General features: G+C 48.4%; 1 protein-coding gene across 1 annotated transcript in view; it reads right to left on the bottom strand.

The window, feature by feature from the left end:
* gramd2aa (GRAM domain containing 2Aa) overlaps positions 1 to 11,960 on the bottom strand; it is a 58,089-nt gene extending 46,129 nt beyond the window's left edge. The window contains exons 1-2 of the mRNA XM_052042580.1: positions 11,808 to 11,960; positions 6,237 to 6,317 (exon numbers count right to left, since the gene is read on the bottom strand). Of these exons, the coding sequence (XP_051898540.1) occupies positions 6,237 to 6,274 (38 nt within the window). The 5' untranslated portion in view covers positions 6,275 to 6,317; positions 11,808 to 11,960. The remainder of the gene's footprint in view (positions 1 to 6,236; positions 6,318 to 11,807) is intronic.
* Positions 11,961 to 20,291: the final 8,331 nt, after the last annotated feature.

Genomic DNA, 20,291 nt, shown 5'->3' on the forward strand with positions numbered 1-20,291 from the left:
GTGGGGACAATGTGGCTGGCAACAGGAAGCTCAGGGTTACTCCTGCAGACTGAGTGTGGGTGCTCTGCAGAGTGGTCATAGAGTCATACAGCATGGAAACAGGCCCTTTGGCCCAACTCGTCCAAGCCGACTGTGTTGCCCAATGAGCTAGTCTCATCACCCAGCGTTTGGTCCACAGCCCTCTAAACCTCCCCTATCAATGTACTTTTTTAGATGGCTTTTACATGTTGCTAATGTGCCCGTCTCAACCACTATTTCTGGCAGCTCATTCCAAATAAGTTCCATCCTTCGCATGAAGGAGCTACCCCTGCTGTCCTTTTTAAATCTCTCACCTCTGATTTTAAACCTATGCCTTCCTGTTTTTAGCAACCCCTCTCTGCAAAAAAAAGACAATGTGCTTTCATCCTGTCTATGCCCCTCATGATCTTTATACCTCTGTCAGTTCACCCCTCAATCTCCTACATTCCAGGGAATATATAGAGGTATATATATAAGTCCTAGCCAATGCAACCTCTACTTGGTTTCTCCAGCGGGGAGGGGACTGCATTGTGAGTACCCAATGTATTTGTTTATCACCTTTCACATCTCAAAACATTTCAGTCTATGAAGACTTTTGAAGTACAGTCATTGTTTTTACATGGCAATATTGAGATGCATTTGCATAAAGTTTAAATACAATGTCAAAAGTACAGAGCTGTTAAAAATCCAGCCATTAGTTATAAATGCAGCAATTCTTCACCAAAGCTTGTCTGGGCACAGAGTTTGTCAACCAGTTTGTACAAGGCCACAACACGTTCTTTCACACAGTGGATGAGATCACGATGTGATTGTTGGAGACATCCTGGGCTGATTCACACTGTACAATCCCCCACCCTTCCCAGAGTGGAGATTGCTGGGCCTTTCAGACAAGAATCTTCCTCTGTCACTTGATTCTTCTTGCTTGTGTGTGGTGTTTTGTTAACACAAGCCCGTGGCAAACAGTAGAGTAGTTCTCTGGTTAGATATGTGCTTGTATATTTCTTATTATTGCCTGCTTAAGAAATAAGCCATTGACATTGTAAGCCTGCTCTGCTATTCATCAAGGCTGATCTTATATCTCTGTGCCATTTTCCAGCACTATCCCTGTATCCCAATGTCCAGAAAGCTATCATTCTCCACTTTCAAAGAATTCAGTGACTAATCCTTCATAACTCTGCAGTGTAGAGAATTCCAAAGATTCACCATGCAGCAAGTGAAGACACATCTCCTCATCTCTGTCTAATTGACCTACCCCTTATTCTCAAACTGTGGCCGCCCCCCTCCGGTTCTAGAGTCCTCAGCCAGGGGAAAACACCCTCCCCACAGCCATCCGGTTGAGTCCTTCAAGAATTGAGTCCTTCAAGAATATGCCAAACCCCTTTGACAAATCATTGATACAGATCATGAATAGCTGGGGCCCCAAGCACCAGATCCATGTGGTCTCCCGCTGGTCACTGCCTGCCAGCCTGAGACTTGTTTGTCCCCACTCTCCTCTCTCTCCAATAACCAATTCCCAATCAACAGCAGTAATGGTACACCCAGATTCCACGTACTCTAGCCTTGCTGGCCAACCTTCTACATAGGACCTTATCAAAAGCCTTCTGAAAACCTGCTCATCCACTTTTCCCCCCATGTATCTATTCTACTAGTCACACCTTCAAAGGACTCCTACAAATTAAATGACACATAATTGACCTTTCAAAAATCCATGCTAATACTGCTCAATCTTATTATTCTTTTGAAGTTGTTTTGTTGTTATATTCTTACAGAGGTGTATAAAATCATGAGGAACATAGATAAGGCAAAAGGTCACAGTCTTTTTCCCAGGGCAGGTGAGTCTAAAACTAGAGGGCATAAGCTTAAGGTAAGAGGGGAAAGATTTAAGAGAGACTTGTGGAGCAACTTCTTCACACAGAGGGTGGTGTGTATATGGAACGAGCTGCCGGAGGAAGTGATAGAGGCGGGTACAACAAGAACATTTCAAAGACATTTCACAGGTACATGGAGAGGAAAGGTTAAGGGATTTGGGCCAAACATGGGCAAATTGGACTAGCTTAGATGGGCGTCTTGGATGACATGGAAGAGTGTGGCTACTTCCGTGCTGTATGACTCTATGACTCTTCATTAAAGATTCCAGCAATTTCCCTACCACTGACATTAGGCTAACAGAACAGCAGTTCCCCATTTGCCCTCCCTTTGTCCTTTCTTTAATTGTAGGGTCACATTTACTGTACCGGGCAGGCACGGTAGTGTAGCGGTTAGCGTAACACTTTACAGCGCCAGCGACCCAGGTTCAAATCCGGCCACTGCCTGTAAGGAGTTTGTACGTTCTCCCCATGTCTGCGTGGTTTTCCTCCGGGTGCTCCGGTTTCCTCTCACATTCCAAAAGACGTACAGGTTAGGAAGTTGTGGGCACGCTATGTTGGCGCCGGAAGCGTGGCGACACTTGCGGGCTGCCCCCCAGAACACTCTACGCAAAAAGATGTATTTCACTGTGTCTCGATGTACATGTGACTAATAAAAAAATAAAAAGATAAGATATATAAAGATCCACAGGAAGAGTTCCAACAGCTATAGGTTTTGGAAGATGGCACCAGAGCATACACTATCTCTAAAGCCAGCTCTTTCAGAACTCTGGGATGGAACTTCAGGTCCTTGAGATTTATCAGCTTTCAAACTCACCAAATCCTTTCCTATGATCATTCTCACTGGCCCATTGAGTCTATGCTAACTCACAGAGCAATCTTCATTCTCACTGGACCCTTGGTTCTCTAAAATTTCAGACACTTTCTTTGTACCTTCCTCTGATGCTTCCTTATTCCCCATTACAAGTTCTCCATCTCTCACTAGTAAATATGCTGAAGTTTATGAAACCTTGTAAACATATGCAGCAGTTAGCAGAGTCTCTGACCTGTCTGTAGAAGGAATATGTACAATTCTAAGCTTTAGGAAGGATATCTTGTCTTTGGAGAGAAGCTAAAAAGATTTACAAGCATGGTGCAACAATGAGGGACTTCTGTTTTTGTGGATGTTCACACTTCAGCAGAGAAGACTAGGGGAGGTTTAAGGCAGATGCTGAAAATTATGAAGTGCTTTGACACAGTAAGGAAGGAGACCCAGTTGCCAGTGCCATAAGATAAAATAACCAGCAGTTTTATTTACATGCAGCCAGATGTTACGAAGGGCAAACCCACATGGTCACTGGGAGAACATGCAAACTCGACACAGACAGCACCCAAAGTCAAGATTGAACCTGGATCGCTGGAGTTGTGCGGTAGGTGCACTACCTACAGCACTCTCATAAACTTTTAACTTACAAGAGCGGTAAACCTTTTATAATCTTTTATAAAACAATTGGGTAAATACTCCAAAGCAAAGATTTCCGAAGGTATGAGGAAAGATGAATAGTGAAATTAAGACAGCTCTATAAAAAACGAGCACAGCTGCACTGCGCCAAAGGGCCTGTGCTGTATGACCTTGTGATCCTCCATCTTTTGTGGAAAATAAATTCCTGTGAAATACTTCCATAAAACCACTCTAAACCAATAAATCATTCTATAAACCTTACATTTGCATGCATTTCCTGGTTATAAAGCATTATTTCCATTGTATCTCTCTATTAGCTTTGGTAAATAAAGTGATACATCCACATCAATAATGGTGTTACACAGGCAGATAACAGTGTAATGTTAACCCTCCACTCTCAATCTGTGCTGCATGGACTTAGATTTAGGTTAGATTTTTTTTCTTGACTCGCTTGTTAGAATCCCACAGAAGATTGAGTGGTTTATGTATTTAACATATGCCTTGCTTTAGACACACACTGCCCTACATAAGCGAGGTATATGTCACAGTTACACCTGTTTGGGTCAAATACCATTTTCTAGCAAAACAACATATTACCAAACAGAACTGGAAGCTACCAAGAATGAGGAGAAAAACAATGAAAATTTGCACCTTTAGAACACCTTTAACATCCCAAGGCCAAAGATGTTTCAACGGGAGGATTAGCAGACGAAAGTTTATACTAAATTTCATGGAGTGATGAGGAGAGGTCACCAGAAGAATCTCAGAGAGCACTTTAAGGAGCAGGAAGAGAGAGGTGAAATAAATGGGAATTGTCAGAGCAACTTCACAAAAGACTTCAACATTTCAAGATGAGCTCAGAGGACAGGCAATAAACCAGTGATGCCAACACCTCCTGAATTAATGTATAAAACAAAAAGATTGGCAAACAGCTACCAATGAACAACTAGCAGGAAGAAGACCCAAACTTCAGACCACATCTCAAATATGCCCACAATTGTGAACACAGCCACTGAGTAATGATCCCATAAAGAGTAATACAATAATAGTCTGGGCACCCCTGGTCTTTTCAAATGATTGCAGTGAGAATAGTTCCCTTGAGAGGGCATATGGGTCCTAGTTTGACATCAGATCCTAAAGGAAGCACTTCAATGCTGTGGTGTTCCCACTGTGCTGCACTGGAGTACCAGTCTGGGGTTTGATCTAAACCTCCCGAATGGTTCGTGAAACCACAGCCTAACCTGAGGTGAGAGTGGAATCCATTGAACTGCTGCTGCAGTAAGAGAGGCAGAGTTGTGGGGGGATGGGAGGGAGAAACAAAATATAACCAAGTGGAGAACAGAGAACAGTAATCCAATCTAGCATGCTGTGTTCCAACATAAAGCACCTGGGCTGTGTGCTTGTCTAAATGATGCACTAATAGATCATACGACCTGCCACAGTGACGCACCTGTTGGATTGCTGACCTCAGCAAGAACGCACAATCAGTTGGCAGGATAAACCCATCCAAGTCCAGAGGTCACAGGTAGTCAACAGTGACCCAAGGAAAAAAACTTATTCTGTGTGCAGCATGTGGTTTACATCTGGAACGCACTGCCTGCAGATGCTGTGGAGGCACGTTCTCCTGTAGCTTTCCAGAGGGAACCGAATAAATGTACAGTGGAGAAAATCTTAGAGGCTATGGAGAAAGGGCCGGACGTGGAACAAGCAAGTCACCCTGGTAGAGAAATGGTTCACAGACAAGATGGGCTGAATGGCCTGCTTGTATGTTGTAACCATGGTATGATTGTATAACTTCACTCTGCTTGTGGGGGCAGGGGCCGGTGTGCCTGGCTACAGGCAGAGAGCCCCCACCATCCCAAGGGGCCATGGCTACAGGCAGACAGCCTCCCTCTCCTGATGGCCCTAGCTACAGGCAGGCAGCCTCCCACCCCCAGGGGCCCTGGCTACAGGCAGACGACCTCCACCCCCGGGGGGCCTGGCTACAGGCAGACGACCTCCACCCCCGGGGGGCCTGGCTACAGGCAGGTAGCCTCCCTCTCCTGATGGCCCTGGCTACAGGCAGGCAGTCTCCCACCCCCAGGGGCCCTGGCTACAGGCAGATGGCCTCCCACCCTCAGGGGCCCTGGCTACAGGCAGGCAGACAGCCTTCTACCCTAGGGAGCCCTGGCTACAGGCAGACAGCCTCCCACCCCTGACGACCCTGGCTACAGGCAGACCACTGACACAGGCCTGTAAACCCGCTGTCCCCCATCTCCACCCCATCCTCTCCCCTCCCCTGGGGGGGGAAGGGGGAAGGCAGGCACCTGGCACACGCCCCCGCAACAGCTGCTCCCCTTCTGCCGACGGAAATGCCGCTTAAAGGGGCAGTGACGGCCGGCCGCCTCGGGACCTTCCCCACAGCCGCTGCTCGGCCTGCCGCGTCCTCCCGCCATTTACTCAAACCCCTGGCATTGGCTGCTTTTAAAATCAATCAATCAATCAATCAAATAAATAAATAAATAAATAAATAATCGCAGCTCCAGAAGTACAAAGAACTCCTCGGGGAGTGCGCTCAGGAGTAAACTGTCTGACCGGACACGTTGCCATGACAACCACACACGGTGGGCCCCAGTGTCAGGATCCCGGCACCAACAACAACACCGCTCTCATGTCCCGGCCCGGCTCCTGCTCCGGATTTTTATTCTACCGCCGCCAAAGCTTTTGAGGAGAACATTAACGTCCCGCCCAGCAGCTGTGTCTGGGATCCGGGGTCCGGGATCCGGGATCCGGGGTCCGGGGCCTGGGTCCCGGTCCCCTCCCACGGGGCCAGCTTACAAACTCCTGCAGAAGTTAGCAGGACACGGAGCGGCCGTCCGGGGCACGGGTAGAGGGGGGGGGGGGGCGATCACGGAGCGACAGGAGTCACTCACCTCTGGCTGTTCATCTTGCCTCTCCTGAGAGCAGTCATTCCATCCTCCGCGGCCACAGTGTGTGTGTGTGTGTTGGCAGAGCTGCAGAAAGATTGGAGGAAATTGGATCCGAGTTCAGCAGCGCAAGCCTGGCAGGGTGTGGTTAGAGGAAAATATTTTAAGCCACCTCCCACACCAAACCACAAGCTGCAGAAATAATACCAGGGCACGACAGAGATCCGCCTCGCACCTGGGAGATGATCCTGAGAAGGTTCAGGTGACCTTTCACGCCACATCTGACGGTCTTCTTTAAGCTGGGAGCTGAAGATGAATGGGATTCAGGAGGGAGCCCGAAGATCTGAGCTAGCACCAGACCCAAAGCCCAGTACCATAAGATATAGGAGCAGAATTAGGCCATTCAATCATAGCTGATTATATTTTTTCTCAACCCCATCCTTCTGCCTTCTTCTGGTAACCCTTAACCCCCTCACCAGTCAAGAACCAACTTCTGCCTTAAATACACCCAATGATTTGGCTTCCACCGCCCTCCGTGGCAACAAGTTCCACAGGCTCACCACCCTCTGGCTGAAGAAATTCCTCCTCATCTCAGTTCTAAAAGGAAGTCCCTTTATTCTGAGGCTGTGCCCTCAGATGCTAAACTCTCCGACTAACGGAAACATCTTCTCTATATCCAGGCCTTTCAGTATTCAGTACGTTTCAGAATTACACTCAGATTTGATCAGGGATTATCTGTAGAGCTGGACTTACCTACCTGAGGCTGAACCCAGATGCAGGGAAAGATCCCATGGGATGTTTTTCTGCAGGGAGTGACTGCCCACACTCAGAGCTGGCATGGTCCCACCCTCAAGAGCTCCAATTAAGAGACCAGCTTTCTGAAAGGTCCCAGAAGTGAACGCATCCAATACTAAGATCCTCCTTTCTGACAGAATTCTGTGGGGCAGAGTAAATGTCCCACGCATAAAAACACCTTACGCTGCTCCCTCTTTGACTGTTTGAGGATGCAATTGTCTTGGAGAGAGTGCAGAGGAGATTTACAGGTCCTTCAGCCCACAATGTCTATGCCAAACACGATGCCAAATTAAACTAAATTTCTTCTGCTGCACATTATCATATCCCTACATATTCATGTAGCTAACAGCCTCTTAAATGCCACTATTATATTTGCTTCCACCACTACCCCGGCAGCATCTTCCAGTCATCCACCACTCTCTGTGTAAAAATACTTGTCCTGCACATCTCTCGTAAACTTTCCTCCTCTCAGATGGCGATGAGGAGGCATACAGGAGTGAGATAGTTCAGCTGGCTGAGTGGTGTCGCAACAACAACCTCACACTCAACATCAACAAAACCAAGAAAATGACTGTGGACTTCGGGAAGGGGAAGTCGGGAGAACACACACCAGTCCTCATTGAGAGGTCAGCGGTGGAAAGGGTGAGCAGCTTCAAGTTCCTGGGTGTCAACGTCCCAGAGGATCTACCCTGAGGATCAACACATTGATGCAATCACGAAGAAGGCACACCAGCAGCTCTACTTCGTTAGGAGTTTTAGAAGATTTGGTATGTCACCAAAGACTCTTGCGAATTTCTACAGCTGTATGGTGGAGAGCATTCTGACTGGTTGCATCACTGCCTGGTATGGAGGCTCCAATGCACAGGATTGAAAGAGGCCGCAGAGGGTTGTAGACTCAGCCAGCTCCATCACAGGCACAACCCTCCCACCATCAATTTAGGAACAGCTTCTTCACCTCCGCCATCAGATTTCTGAATAATCCATGAACCCTACTTCATTATTCCTTTTTTTTGCACTATTTATTTATTTTGTAATTTATAGTTAATTTTTATGTCTTTGCACTCTACTGCTGCCGCAAAGCAACAAATTTCACGACATATACAGTAAATCAATGATAATAAACCTGATTCTGATCTTAAATGCATGTCCTCTAGTGTTTGACATTTTTTACCAGGATGTTGCCTGGATTGGAGGACTTTAGTTGTGAGACATTGGATAAGTTGGGCTTGTTTCCCCTGGACCGTCAGAGGCTGAGGGGCAACCTAATAGTATATAAAATTATGAAAGGCCTATATAGGGTAAAGGTATCAAAAACAAGAGGGCAAAGCCTTAAAGAGTTTAAAGGGAATCTGAGGGGTAAATTTTTTTAACACAGAGAGTGGTTGATACCTGGAACGTGCTGCCAGAGGAGGTGGAATCAAATACAATCACTGCATTCAACAGCCGTTTAGACAGACGCTTAAACAGGCAAGGCAGAGAAGGTTACAGTCCTAACACGGGCAAATGGGATTAGTGTAGAAAGGCAAAAAGATGGGTATGGACATGGTGGACCAAAGAGCACTTTGCTCTGCTGCACAGCTCTATGACTCTATTTAGCTTTTCTGTTGACAAGAACACAGGAATCACTGGCAGGGTCCAGAACTCCAGATGCCAACAGCTCCATTGTCATCCAACATGTTGCAAAATATAAATAGAAAATGCAGGAGATACTCAGCAGGTCAGGCACCATCTCTGAAGTGAGATATTCCATCAGAGCTATGTTATAAAATGTGGCATACAGTTTTATGGTCTTTGTCAAACTGCCCAATGTTGTTGGTTTGATGGTGTTTTATAAAGTGTTTTAATTTTCATTTGTAGTGGATGATTACAGAAATGATTTCAGAATCGAAGGAGGCAATTCAGCCTGCAGAGTCCCTACTAGCTCTACATAAGAGCAATCCAACCAAGCGCACTCCTCATCACTCTACACATTCATTCACATACTTGTCAGGCTCTGTTTGCGATGGTGCCTAGCATTATTACAGTGAGGGAAGATAGGTGGTGAGGAATACCACTGGTATGGCTCAGGGTCACCAAGTGCGTCACTGTTTTATTCCCTTCAAGACATTCACAGGATAAATTGGAAAACTCACACTCAGATAAGGTTGGTAAGCAAATAATTGTCACATAAGCAAAAGTTATGCTTTACATATTTGTCAGAATACTTTGTGTCCTACACGCCACCTATTATGAATAGCACGTATACAATATTTGTGTAGTAATGGAGTAATAGACAGGCTAATGGAATGGGCAGGTAGATGATGGATGAAGATTAATGCTGGGAAATGTTAAGTGTTACATTTTTGTAGGAAGAGGCAATATAAGTTAGAGAGCAGAATTCTGAAAAGGGTACAGGAACAGAGATCTGCTGGTAAATATGTATTGTTCCTTGAAAATGACAGGGCAGGAAACAGGGTACACAGAATGACAGCAATTGACAAAAGATATCTTTATTGGTCACATGTACATCGAAACACACAGTGAAATACATCTTTTCCATAGAGTGTTCTGGGGGCAGCCCACAAGTGTCGCCACGCTTCCAATGCCAACATAGCATGCCCACAACTTCCTAACCTGTACATCTTTGTGTGAGGAAACCAGAGCACACAGAGGAAACCCATGCAGACACGATGAGAACATACAAACTCCTTACAGACAGCAGCCGGAATTAAACCCGGGTCGCTGGCACTGTAATAGCGTTACGCTAACCACTACACTACCGTGAACAGAAGGATGGTGAGAGGGTTTTAGAATGCACAGCCGGGGTTGTAGTAGAGGCAGATCCAAACAGGAACCTGATAAGTTTGTGAAAGCAAAGAATTTGTAGGGTGACGGGGAGGGAGAGTGGACTTAGCTGATCTGCTCTAACATGGAGCCAGCAGAGACTCTATGGGCCAAATGGCCTCCTTCACTGCTGCAACCATTCTGTCTCATCATCCACGAGAAATCAAAATTAGAACACTGCTTCATAAAACATGACTAAACAAACAATGCGGGTCAGGCAGCATCTATGGAGGGAAGAGGGCAGTCGACTTTTCAGGTCGAGACAGGTCTCAATCGGAAACATCGACTGTCCATTTCCCTCTGTAGATGCCACCTGACCTGTGAGTTTCTCCAGCATTTTTGTGTGTTGCTCCAGATTCCAGCATCTGCAGCTCTTGTGTCTCCATTAAACAAACAATATCGGACAGCATGTGCAAGACCATACTATAGTAATGTAGCGACTCACTGTCCGAACAAGCGAACCGGCTCGGCGGTCGGGTCGCGCATCGTCGGAGCAGCGAGGCCCAAGATGGCGCTGGGCCTTTGTCTTCCCTGAGCGACGGGGAGAACCCGCACGCGGGATAAGTTTGATGATGTAGCGCATACGTCATTTCTGTTTTCGGTGGGCGGGAACCGTTTCTCTTAAAAGGCCCACGCAAGGCAGGAAAATAAATCAGTTTTGTTCTGCAGCTCATCGACTAGTGTCTTACTTTCGCATCGTGGTAGCAGCCGCTACAGAGAGCTATATTTTGTAACATAGTTCTAACGAAACTTTAACTGTTTCTCACTCCGCAGATGTTGACTGGCCTGCAGAATATCTCCAGCATTCTCTGTTAATATCTTGCTGCATGCTGAGGATGTTGCATGGATTATACTCTCTGTGTAAAATAGCTGCCCCCACCCCTCCCCCTCACCTTAAAGCTATGCCCTCTAGAATTTAACATTTCTAACCTGGGAAGGAGATTCTGACAGTTTACCCTATAGGCCTCTCATAATTTTATAAACTTTTATCAGGTCTCCCCTAAGCCTGTGACATTCGACATTCGTCACAGGCTTAGGGGAGACCTGATAGAAGTTTATAAAATAAAGAAAGCAACCCCAGTTTGTCCAACCTCTCCTTATAATTAATACCCTCTAATCCAGGCAGCATCCTGGTGAACCTCTTCTGAACCTATGGATAGTCAGAATCTTTTTCTTAGGTGGAAATGTCAAAGACAGTGGAAGGATTTAAAAGGGACCTGAGGGGAAACTAGTTCACACAGAGGGTGGTGGGTATATGTAAAGAGTTGTGAGGGGAAGCTGTAGAGGTGGGGACAATTACAATGTTTGAAAGACATTCAGACAGGTGCATCGATAGGAAAGATTTAGAGGGATATGGGTCAAATGGGACAATCTTAGATAGGTATCTTGGTCGGCATGGATGAGTTGGACTGAACAGCCTGTGTCCGTGCTGTGTAAATCTATGGCTCTGTTGCTGGGGGGCATAGGTCTAAGGTGAGAGGGGGAAAATGAGATTTAGGAGGTGTTTTTATTTACACAGAGGGTGGTAGGTGCCTGGAACTCACTGCCAGCAAGCAAATACCATAGCAACATTTCAGAGGCATCTAGAGCATCTAGAGGCAGAGGGTGGAGGAATATAGACCAGGTGGGGTTAGTTTGGATCGGCATCAGGGTCAGCACACACACAGGGTCAGCCGAAGGTCCTGTGCTGTCCTATAATGTAGCAGTCGGCGCCCGGGGACACAAGCGCTGGGACTGAATTAGGCACCGAGCACTCGGCTCCTTCCCCCACCCCGATCGTCCAGGGGGTGGTGTGAGGTTCCGCCGCTGTCTGGGGCGGGGAGGCCGGGACCCGGGGGGGGGGGGGGGGAGCCCGCCGCCTCCTCCCCCCACCTGCACAACCGGCCCGTCCCGTCCGGCCACGGGGGGCGGCTCCGAACCGGCCGGGACAGCCCCGGCTTCCCGACCAGCTGCCCTTACCTGGCCCAGCCGAGCAGGAGAAGGAGCCCCGCCGCTCGCCCCGTCCCCACGCCGCCGGCACCGCTCACTGCACCCCGGCCCCTTCCGGCCGCCGCTTGTAGCAGCAACCTGTTTCCACCCGGCACAGGCCCTCCAACACAACACACTCGGTCAACGTGGCAGCCTTCCTCTGCACTCCACCCGCCCCACTGCACACACAGCTCTCAATGCTCCCCTCCCCCCAGAAATGCCCCGTGTGTGTGTGTGTGTGTGTGTGGTGGGGTAAAATCTGGGGGGAGTTGATGGCAATGTGGGTGAATAGGTCATGGGGAAATGTAGCAGAATGGGATTGTCCTTGGGCCAGTATAGACTCATTGGGCCGAAATGGCCATCCTCTATGTGGTAAGGAAATACAGGCCATTCCAGCGTTAGGAACACCCAATTTACGGACACCCCTACATACGAATGAGCCCCCGTAGTATTATTAAATTCAAAAGGCCGACATACCTATATCAGTTCGTTCCTATGATCGCCAGAACTAGTTTCCTCTCGCTCTCCATTTTCAGTAATTGGTCCTTCTGATCAGTCTTATGCGCTTTTGATGCTGTTCATTACAATACTGTGGAGTTACAGTTACCAGAGAGTGGTTTTTGTGTATTTTCCGACTTACGGACAAAATCGACTTCTGGATGTCTGGAAAAAATGGAACCTGTTTGTTTCTCAGGGACAGGAAAATTCCAATAATTTGGTATCCGATAGTTTGGCGATCCCAATGGTCCAACACCCAGCTCACTCATCAATCTGGAATGTGAGCTACGGGTTTACACTGTAGGCCTGCTGTGAAGCTAGAGCCCAGGTCTGGAACTCCAGGGGTCAGGAATGTGGGTGGGTTTGTGGCTGAGCTGGACACTTGCACATTCCACTCCCACCCCAGGGACTTCCCACTGCCCCCACCGTAGGTGTAACACCTACCCCTACACCACCTCCATCACCTCCGTCCAGCGACCAAACAGTCCTTTAAGGTGAGGCAGAGATTCACCCACACCTCCCTTAATATCATCTACTGTATTTGGTGCTCCAAGTGTGGCCTCCTCTGCATCGGTGAGACCAAACGCAGACTAGGTGACCATTTCATAGAGCACCTGCGGTCCATCCATAACCGCGATCTGTATCTCCCTGTTGCCAGTCACTTCAGCTCCCCCTCCCACACCATCACTGATATGTCAGTCCTCGGCCTCCTCCACTGCCGGGAGAAGTCCAAATGCAAACTGGAGGAGCAGCACCTCATTTTCTGCCTTGGGACCCTACAGCCTAATGGCATGAACATCGAATTCTTCCACTTTAAGTAAACCAACCTGCACCCCCCACCCACCCACCCACCCACCATGCCTCTTCTTTTCTTCCCTTTCCTATCCTCTCTTTTTTCTCCTCGCCTATTTCTTTTCCTCTCCTCCCCCACCCCCATGGGGCACCTGCCTCCTTACCTTTGACCCATCTCCCAGTGGATCTGCTCTCCCCTCCTCCCCCACACCTGCCTCTCACTATCTCTTAACTGCATCTACCTAACACCACCTTGTGCCCACCCCGCCTCCCCTCTTTTGTCCACCTATCACTGCTCTGTTTCTCCCCCTTATATATTGGGCTTCCCCCTTTTCCTATCTTCAGTCCTGAAGAAGGGTCCTGACCTGCTTTTCTCCATGGATGCTGCCTAGCCTGCTGAGTTCCTCCAGCATCTTGTTGTTTTTTCATCTAGTCCTTTGCATCTGCAGTCCCTTGTTTCTCTTGCATATTCCCTTTAAGCTCACCAGGTTCACTGGAAAATTTATTATACTGCAGAATGTTCCACAGGTTACAACGAGGTTCTACTCCCGAGAACTGTTTGTAACCCAGACTGTAAGTTGGAAGTAAACAACAACAGTGTGTGGGAGAGGATCACAGAAGTGGCGGTGACGGGAGAGCGAGCAGGCGTGGAGAGAGTGGCCGCCAGCCGGCCTCACTGACTCAGTGAGGGAGCAAGTGAGAGACACAAGTGACTACAGATGCTGGAATCTGGAGCAGCAAACTGCTAGAGGAACTCAGCGGGTCGAGCAGCATCTGTGCAGGGGGGGAAAGAACTGTCGACGTTTCAGGTCGAAACCCTGCTTCAGGACTGAGAGGGGAGGTAGCTGGTATAAAGAGGAGAGGGCGAGGGAGGAGATGGGGCCGGTAGGTGGACTGAGGGGGTGAAAGATGGCAGGAAGGAGAGGGGGAGGGGTGGAGTTGGGCAAGAGGCAGGCGGATGATAGGTGGAGGTAGACAAAGGCAGATGGAGTGAGGGGAGGGGAGGGTGAAGGTGGAGACAGCTGTTGGAGGGTGACAAGCAGGGACGTAAGGGCTACCAGGGTGAGTCTGTTCAGGGCTCCCAGCTCTGCTCAACATGACCCAGCCCCCCAATTGTTGCGGCTTGTTGGGGGGGAAGGGTTTGGTGGGGAGAGAAGTCACACGGAGATGCCCCGTTCCCACCCGGCAGAAGATGCCTCCAGCCCCACAGCAGCTGGCAAATCCGTCCCCATCCATCCCGCTGGTTTCCCACACGCTCGCTCCTATGTATGGGCTGTCCATAAGTCAGTTCATAACCCAGGGAGATCCTGTACTGTGTAACTTGTTCACAAAAAGTGAAATGAAAGTGTGCTTGACTATCAATGAAGTAATCCAGAAAACCTGCTAACTCAGCACCAAAGTGCTGGAGTATTGAAGTCTTACTGTAGGTGGTAAATATATTGACTTGAAGAGAACCCCTGCCCATTACATCAGCAGTGCTACTTGTTGAGTGGCATCAGTTAGACTGTAATGTGCCAGCGATGCCTTTGCAGTGTTGAACAGCCTGCACTGGGTAGCTAGTTGGCACAGGCGTGACACCAGATGATTACCCTGCCCCTCCCACTGGCCCACCCACTGACAGGAGGTATCCTTTCCCTGTGTTGTATCGATAGGGATATTGAGGGAATGGTGCAAGAAAATGGTGCTGAGGTAGCTCGGCGGCGATCGTGCTGAACAGAGGAGCAACCATCAGGGGCAAGTCGGAGCAGGAGTCCACTCGCCACTCAATGAGGTCATGGATACCTTGTGCCTCAACACTATCTACACCCATACCTCTTGATTCTGCTCATATCCAGAAATCAGTCAATCTCTGTGTAAACACAACAACACCCTCCGCAGCCATCCGAGACAGATTCACTGCCTTCTGAGTTAAAGAGATTTCTCCTCCTCTCAGAACCAAGAAGCCAACCCTTTATTCCAGGACTGTGACCCGAGTTCTAGACTCCTGAAGCAGGGGAATTATCCTGCCTCACATCCAGCCTGTTTCAGTGAGGTCACCTCTCCCCAGGCATCACCTGCTCAGCCTCTCCTCATGAGGGAAACCTGTCACCTCGGGACACAGTCTGGTGAACCTTCACTGCACTGCCTCCATAGCAAGTAGCCCAGGATGCCATGGCCCACTACTGCTTCTGCTTCTTATTTTAAACATTGTCCGCTCATGGAGGCGCCGTGGTTTGGAGCCACTTCATCCTGTCAAAGATACGCAGGCATGGTATTTCACCAGCGGAAGTGCCCTTCAGAGAGGGTGAGACCTCCATGTGGAGGGCAACCTCTCTCTGGAATCATTTCTTCAATTCTTTCCCTTCTGCACCCATTCTTGGCTCATTTCAGTCAGTCGGTGAACAGTCTTTCTGTTCTGTCAGCTCTACAACCACTCTCTCGGGGGATGTATTCAGGTACTCACCACTGTCTGGGTGAAGAAGGTCCATCTCAGATCCCCTATGAATCTCTTCCCCCTTACCCTAAATCTATTTCAGATCTGGGGAAAAGTGTCCTGCATCTACCCGATCTCTACCCCTCATAATTTTATATACCCCAACCATGTCCCCTCTTAACGTCCTCAGCTCCAGAGTGAATGGAACTTGCTTCTCCAGGCTCTCCTGATAACTGAAACACTCCATCCTAGGCAACATCCAGGTGAACCTCTGTTGTGTGAAAAGGTTCTTTGGGAATCTTAAAGATAGAAGACTCTGGACATAGGCTTAAAAGCAGTTTAATCACAAAGGCAGACGTGGGGACAGAATGAATGGGAACGGATGCGCACTTGCACACACACACACACACAAGACTGCAAACGTGAGGGGGAATCGCAACGAGGATGAGATACACCCACACACACAAACACACAATAAACAAGGTACAGCTTATCAAGGAATAAACACTTCAATGCCTGAATACCTTGACCCAAACAAGCATTGGCCCTAACACTCCCTGGAATCTGACTAAGACGCTCCCAAACCAAATGGTGATGCACACTCTTACCAGTGGTCTCTGCAGCGTTGTCTCACTACTCCTGGGGCAGTTGAAAGAGGCAGGGCCAGGGAGTGCTGGGAGGCTGGGTGGATCCCAGCCAGGTAATTTAGACAGGCCAATGGCTTGGGGGTCAAGGACAAAGGGGTTTATCAAGGTCAGGCAGGTTCAGGAACAAAGGTGCACTCCAAGGCCAATCCCTATGCCCACACCTGATGGGTGGGGTGGAGCCAAACCTTGATTGACAGTGGTGTCACTTCTGATCCGATAAGCAATGCTGTCCTCCGACCAGGGGAGTCAGTATTGTTGCTGTCACTTGACAGCCATGTGCTCTCCTACTACAAGCTCCTCTGCACCCTCTCCAGCGCTGTCGCATCCTTCCTGTTGTGTAGTGACCAGAACTGCATGCAGTACTCCAGCTGAGGTCTGACTGAGGATTTATGAACTTGGAGCACAGACCACTGTAGATTCAGAGTCGTCTGTTCCTTCCAAAACCTCCGGGATTAGTACAGAAGGGTGCCCACTGGTCGACATGGACAAGTTGGGCCGAATGGCCTGTTCCCATGCCGCAATTCTATGACACCCCACTCAGTTTCTGTTAACGTCAGTTGCCTCATTTAAATGATACCTGTTGGAGACAGCGTTTGCATGAAGGTACCAAGGTGGACATTCCCTTTGTTTCTGAATCCCATCCTTCTACTTCCTTGTGAAGGGGTTCCAGATTGCTTCAGTTCCAGCCCATCCTATTCAGGCTTCGTCTTTTGCACTCTGCTCTGCTGGGAATGTTCCTCGGACTGGAGCGGTGTGATCAGGAGGGCTCGTCGCTTAGATTAGTCTTTCTGTTTCTATTTTTGGTTCAGGTTAGAACTATACGTGGAAACACGTCTTTTGGCCCAACTTGTCCATGCTGACCTGAGCTAGTCCCACTTTCCTGCATTTGGCCCATATTCCTTTAAACCTTTCCTATCCATGTACCTGTCCAAATGTCTTTTAAATGTTGTAACTGTACCCACCTCTACCACCTCCTCTGGCAGCTCGTTCCATACACCCACCACCCTCTGTGTGGAAAAGCTTACCCCTCAGGTTCCCTTTAAATCTCTCCCCTCTCACCTTAAACCTATGCCCTCTAGTTTAAGATTCCCCTACCCTGGGGGAGAAAGACTGGACTATCTATCCTATTTATGCCCCTCATGATTTTATAAACCTCTATAAGGTCACCCCTCAGCCTCCTTCGCTCCAGGGGAAATGGCCCCATCTTCTCCAGTCTCTCCTTATAATTCACGCCCTCCAGTCCTGGCAACATCCTTGTGAAACTTCTCTGCACCTTCTCCAGCTTAATCACATCCTTGCTATAGCTCGGTGACCAGAACTGCACACAATCCTCCAGGTGCAGTCTCACCAAATACCTTGTACAGTTGTTTTTTGTGATTTCAGTTTGTATTTGTTTGGAAAAACCGGATATTATTAGTTATTAATCAAAACTTCACAAGAGAAGCATCAGTTTTAGTGTAGCTAAATCACCATCAATTACACTCTGGTTCCGTTTTACCCTAATTACTTCCTTGACAAAGTCTTCATTCTCTTTCATGAAATTCCAAACCATTTTCATTTTCCACTCATTTCCTTGTCCTACCTCTTCCTCCCTGACCGAGTGTCCTAAGGTTGGTATTTTACTCCCTTTTCCTGTCACCAAAGTAGAGGGATGCGTGACAGACTCTTGTTTGTCCTGTCTCTTTCGGAACTCTGTAGGTTGACCTGTGTGGTGCTGTTCCTGAGGCAGAAGAAATGTTGGGAAGAGCTCGGTTTCCTTAACCCAGGACAATAGACACTCATTCAACCGAAATCACATCCTCTTTATGAGCTTCCGTGTCCCTGATTTGTAATTATTGAAAAAAGGTTTGAGGTAACTAACTGTTCACACAAACCAGTTCTTCCTACTTTTGCAACTTGCTGTTTCGATTTCCACATCTAAGTTTGAGCAATCACACTTATGCAGAGTTCCAGGCGTAGCCAGTCCTATGAGCCCTGCTCGCTTGTATTGCTCACTTAAGCAACAGCTGCTCACCCCCTCCCTCATCACTGCGTGGCCAGAACATCCTCTAACTCCATGTACAAGTTCACAAATGACACCACCGTAGTGGACCGTATCTCAAACAACAACAAGGCAGAGTACAGGAAGGAGACAGAGAGCATAATGGCATGGTGTCAGGTCAACAGCCTTTCCCTCAATACAAAGGAGCTGGTCATTGACTTCAACAAGCGGGGCAGAGTACATGACCCTGTCTGTATCAATGGTGCTGAGGTGGACATGGTTGAGAGCTTCAGGTTCCTCGGTGTAAATATCATCATAGCTTGTCCTGGTCCAACCATGTAGACGCTATGGCCAAGAAAGCTCACCAGCGCCTCTATTTCCTCAGGGGGCTAAGAAAATTCGGCATGTCCCAAATGACCATTGCCAATTTTTATGAATGCACCACAGGGAGCATCCTATCTGGATGCATCACAGCTCGGTATGGCAACCGCTCTGCCCAACACCACAAGGAACTGCAGAGAGTTGCAAACACAGCCCAGTCCCATCATGAAAACAAGTGTAGACAGAGTCCCCTCCATGGACTCTGTCTACACTTCCTGCTGTCTCTGGAACGCAGCCAACATAATCAAGGACCCCTCCCACCCCAGTCATTCTCTCTTCTCCCCCCTCCCATCAGGCAGAAGATACAAAAGCATGAGAGCACGTACCACCAGGCTCAAGGACCCGCTGTTATAAGACTCTTGAACGGACCTCTTGTTACGATAAAGATGAACCCTTGTTCTCTCAATCTACCTCATCATGGCCCTTGCACCTTATTGTCTGCCTGCACTGCACTTTCTCTGTAACTGTAACACTATATTCAGCATTCTGTTATTGTGTTTCCCTTTCTACTACCTGGATGCACTTATGACGGAGACACAAAAAATTCTGCAGATGCTGGAATCTGAAACAATACACACAAAGTGCTGAAGGAACACAGCAGGTCAGGCAACATCCACGGAGGGAAATAAACAGTCAATGTTTCGGGCCGAGACCCTTCATCAGGATTGGAAAGGAAGAGGGCAGCAGCCAGAATAAGAAGGTAGGGGGAGGAGTCCAGGTGACAGGTGAGTTAAGGTGAGAAGGGGAAGGTAGGTGGGTGGGGGAGGGGGAGAAGATGTAATAAGCTGAGAGGTGATAGGTAGAAGGGCTGAAGAAGAAGGAATCCAGTTGGAGAGGGCAGTGGACCATGGAATAAAAGATGGGGGAGGGGAGGAGATGGGCAGGTCATCAAGGTGGGGAAGGGAGCCACAGGAATAAGGGAAGACAAAGGAGTGGGGGGGGGGGGGGGAAGAAGGGGTGGGGTTACCGGAAGTTAGAGAAACATATGTACTTATGTTTGGAAAGATCTGTCTGGATGGCATGCAAAACAAAGCTTTTCATTGTGTCTTGGTACATGTGACAATAGTAAACCAATTACCACTTCATTATTGGCCCATTAAGGACGGGAAAACTCGTCCGTCCTCTTTTGCCGTTCATGAGGCACCCCACCCTTCATCCTACAAGGTCACCGGGAAAGCTACTTTGTGGGAAGGACTGCAGTCTGGACAATGCCTGTTCTCCTGCACACCCCATGTTGGAGCAGTTACAGATGCCTTACTGGCCTCTGAACCAAATGGCAATGAGGTAGCAACCTCAGCTCCGGCACTCTTCTTTCCAATGAGACACCAAACTGTCCCACAGGTGGGATGGGAAAGTTCCCATGTCACCTGAGTCCAATCTCCAGACTCTGCAGTGGACACTGAGAGTGGCCCTCAGCACTGGCAGAGCAGTTAATGGTGACACCCACCGAGGTGTCTCTGTGCTTCAGTGTATTGGCGTGCTGTCCACCACAACTTCTCCATTTCCAACGCTGCTCCTTGAGTCCCACCACCCTCGAGCACAATTAGTCGACCAGATCAGGCACGAGGGGAACAGCCCTCTCCATGTTCTGGCAACAGGACAGTTGTTAATACATTTTTGTGTTGTTGCACTACAAGTAAGATTACGATAATTACAAGGAAAGCAGATTGCTGCTCCTCAGACAGTTCACTGAGCAACATTGCTTCAGACAAAGCCCTCTGCTGCTTTCAGCTCTGCAAGGCGATTGTTTGCATATCAGTGAA

Source organism: Pristis pectinata, chromosome 32 (genome assembly GCF_009764475.1).
Source record: "Pristis pectinata isolate sPriPec2 chromosome 32, sPriPec2.1.pri, whole genome shotgun sequence".
NCBI classification, from domain to species: domain Eukaryota; kingdom Metazoa; phylum Chordata; class Chondrichthyes; order Rhinopristiformes; family Pristidae; genus Pristis; species Pristis pectinata.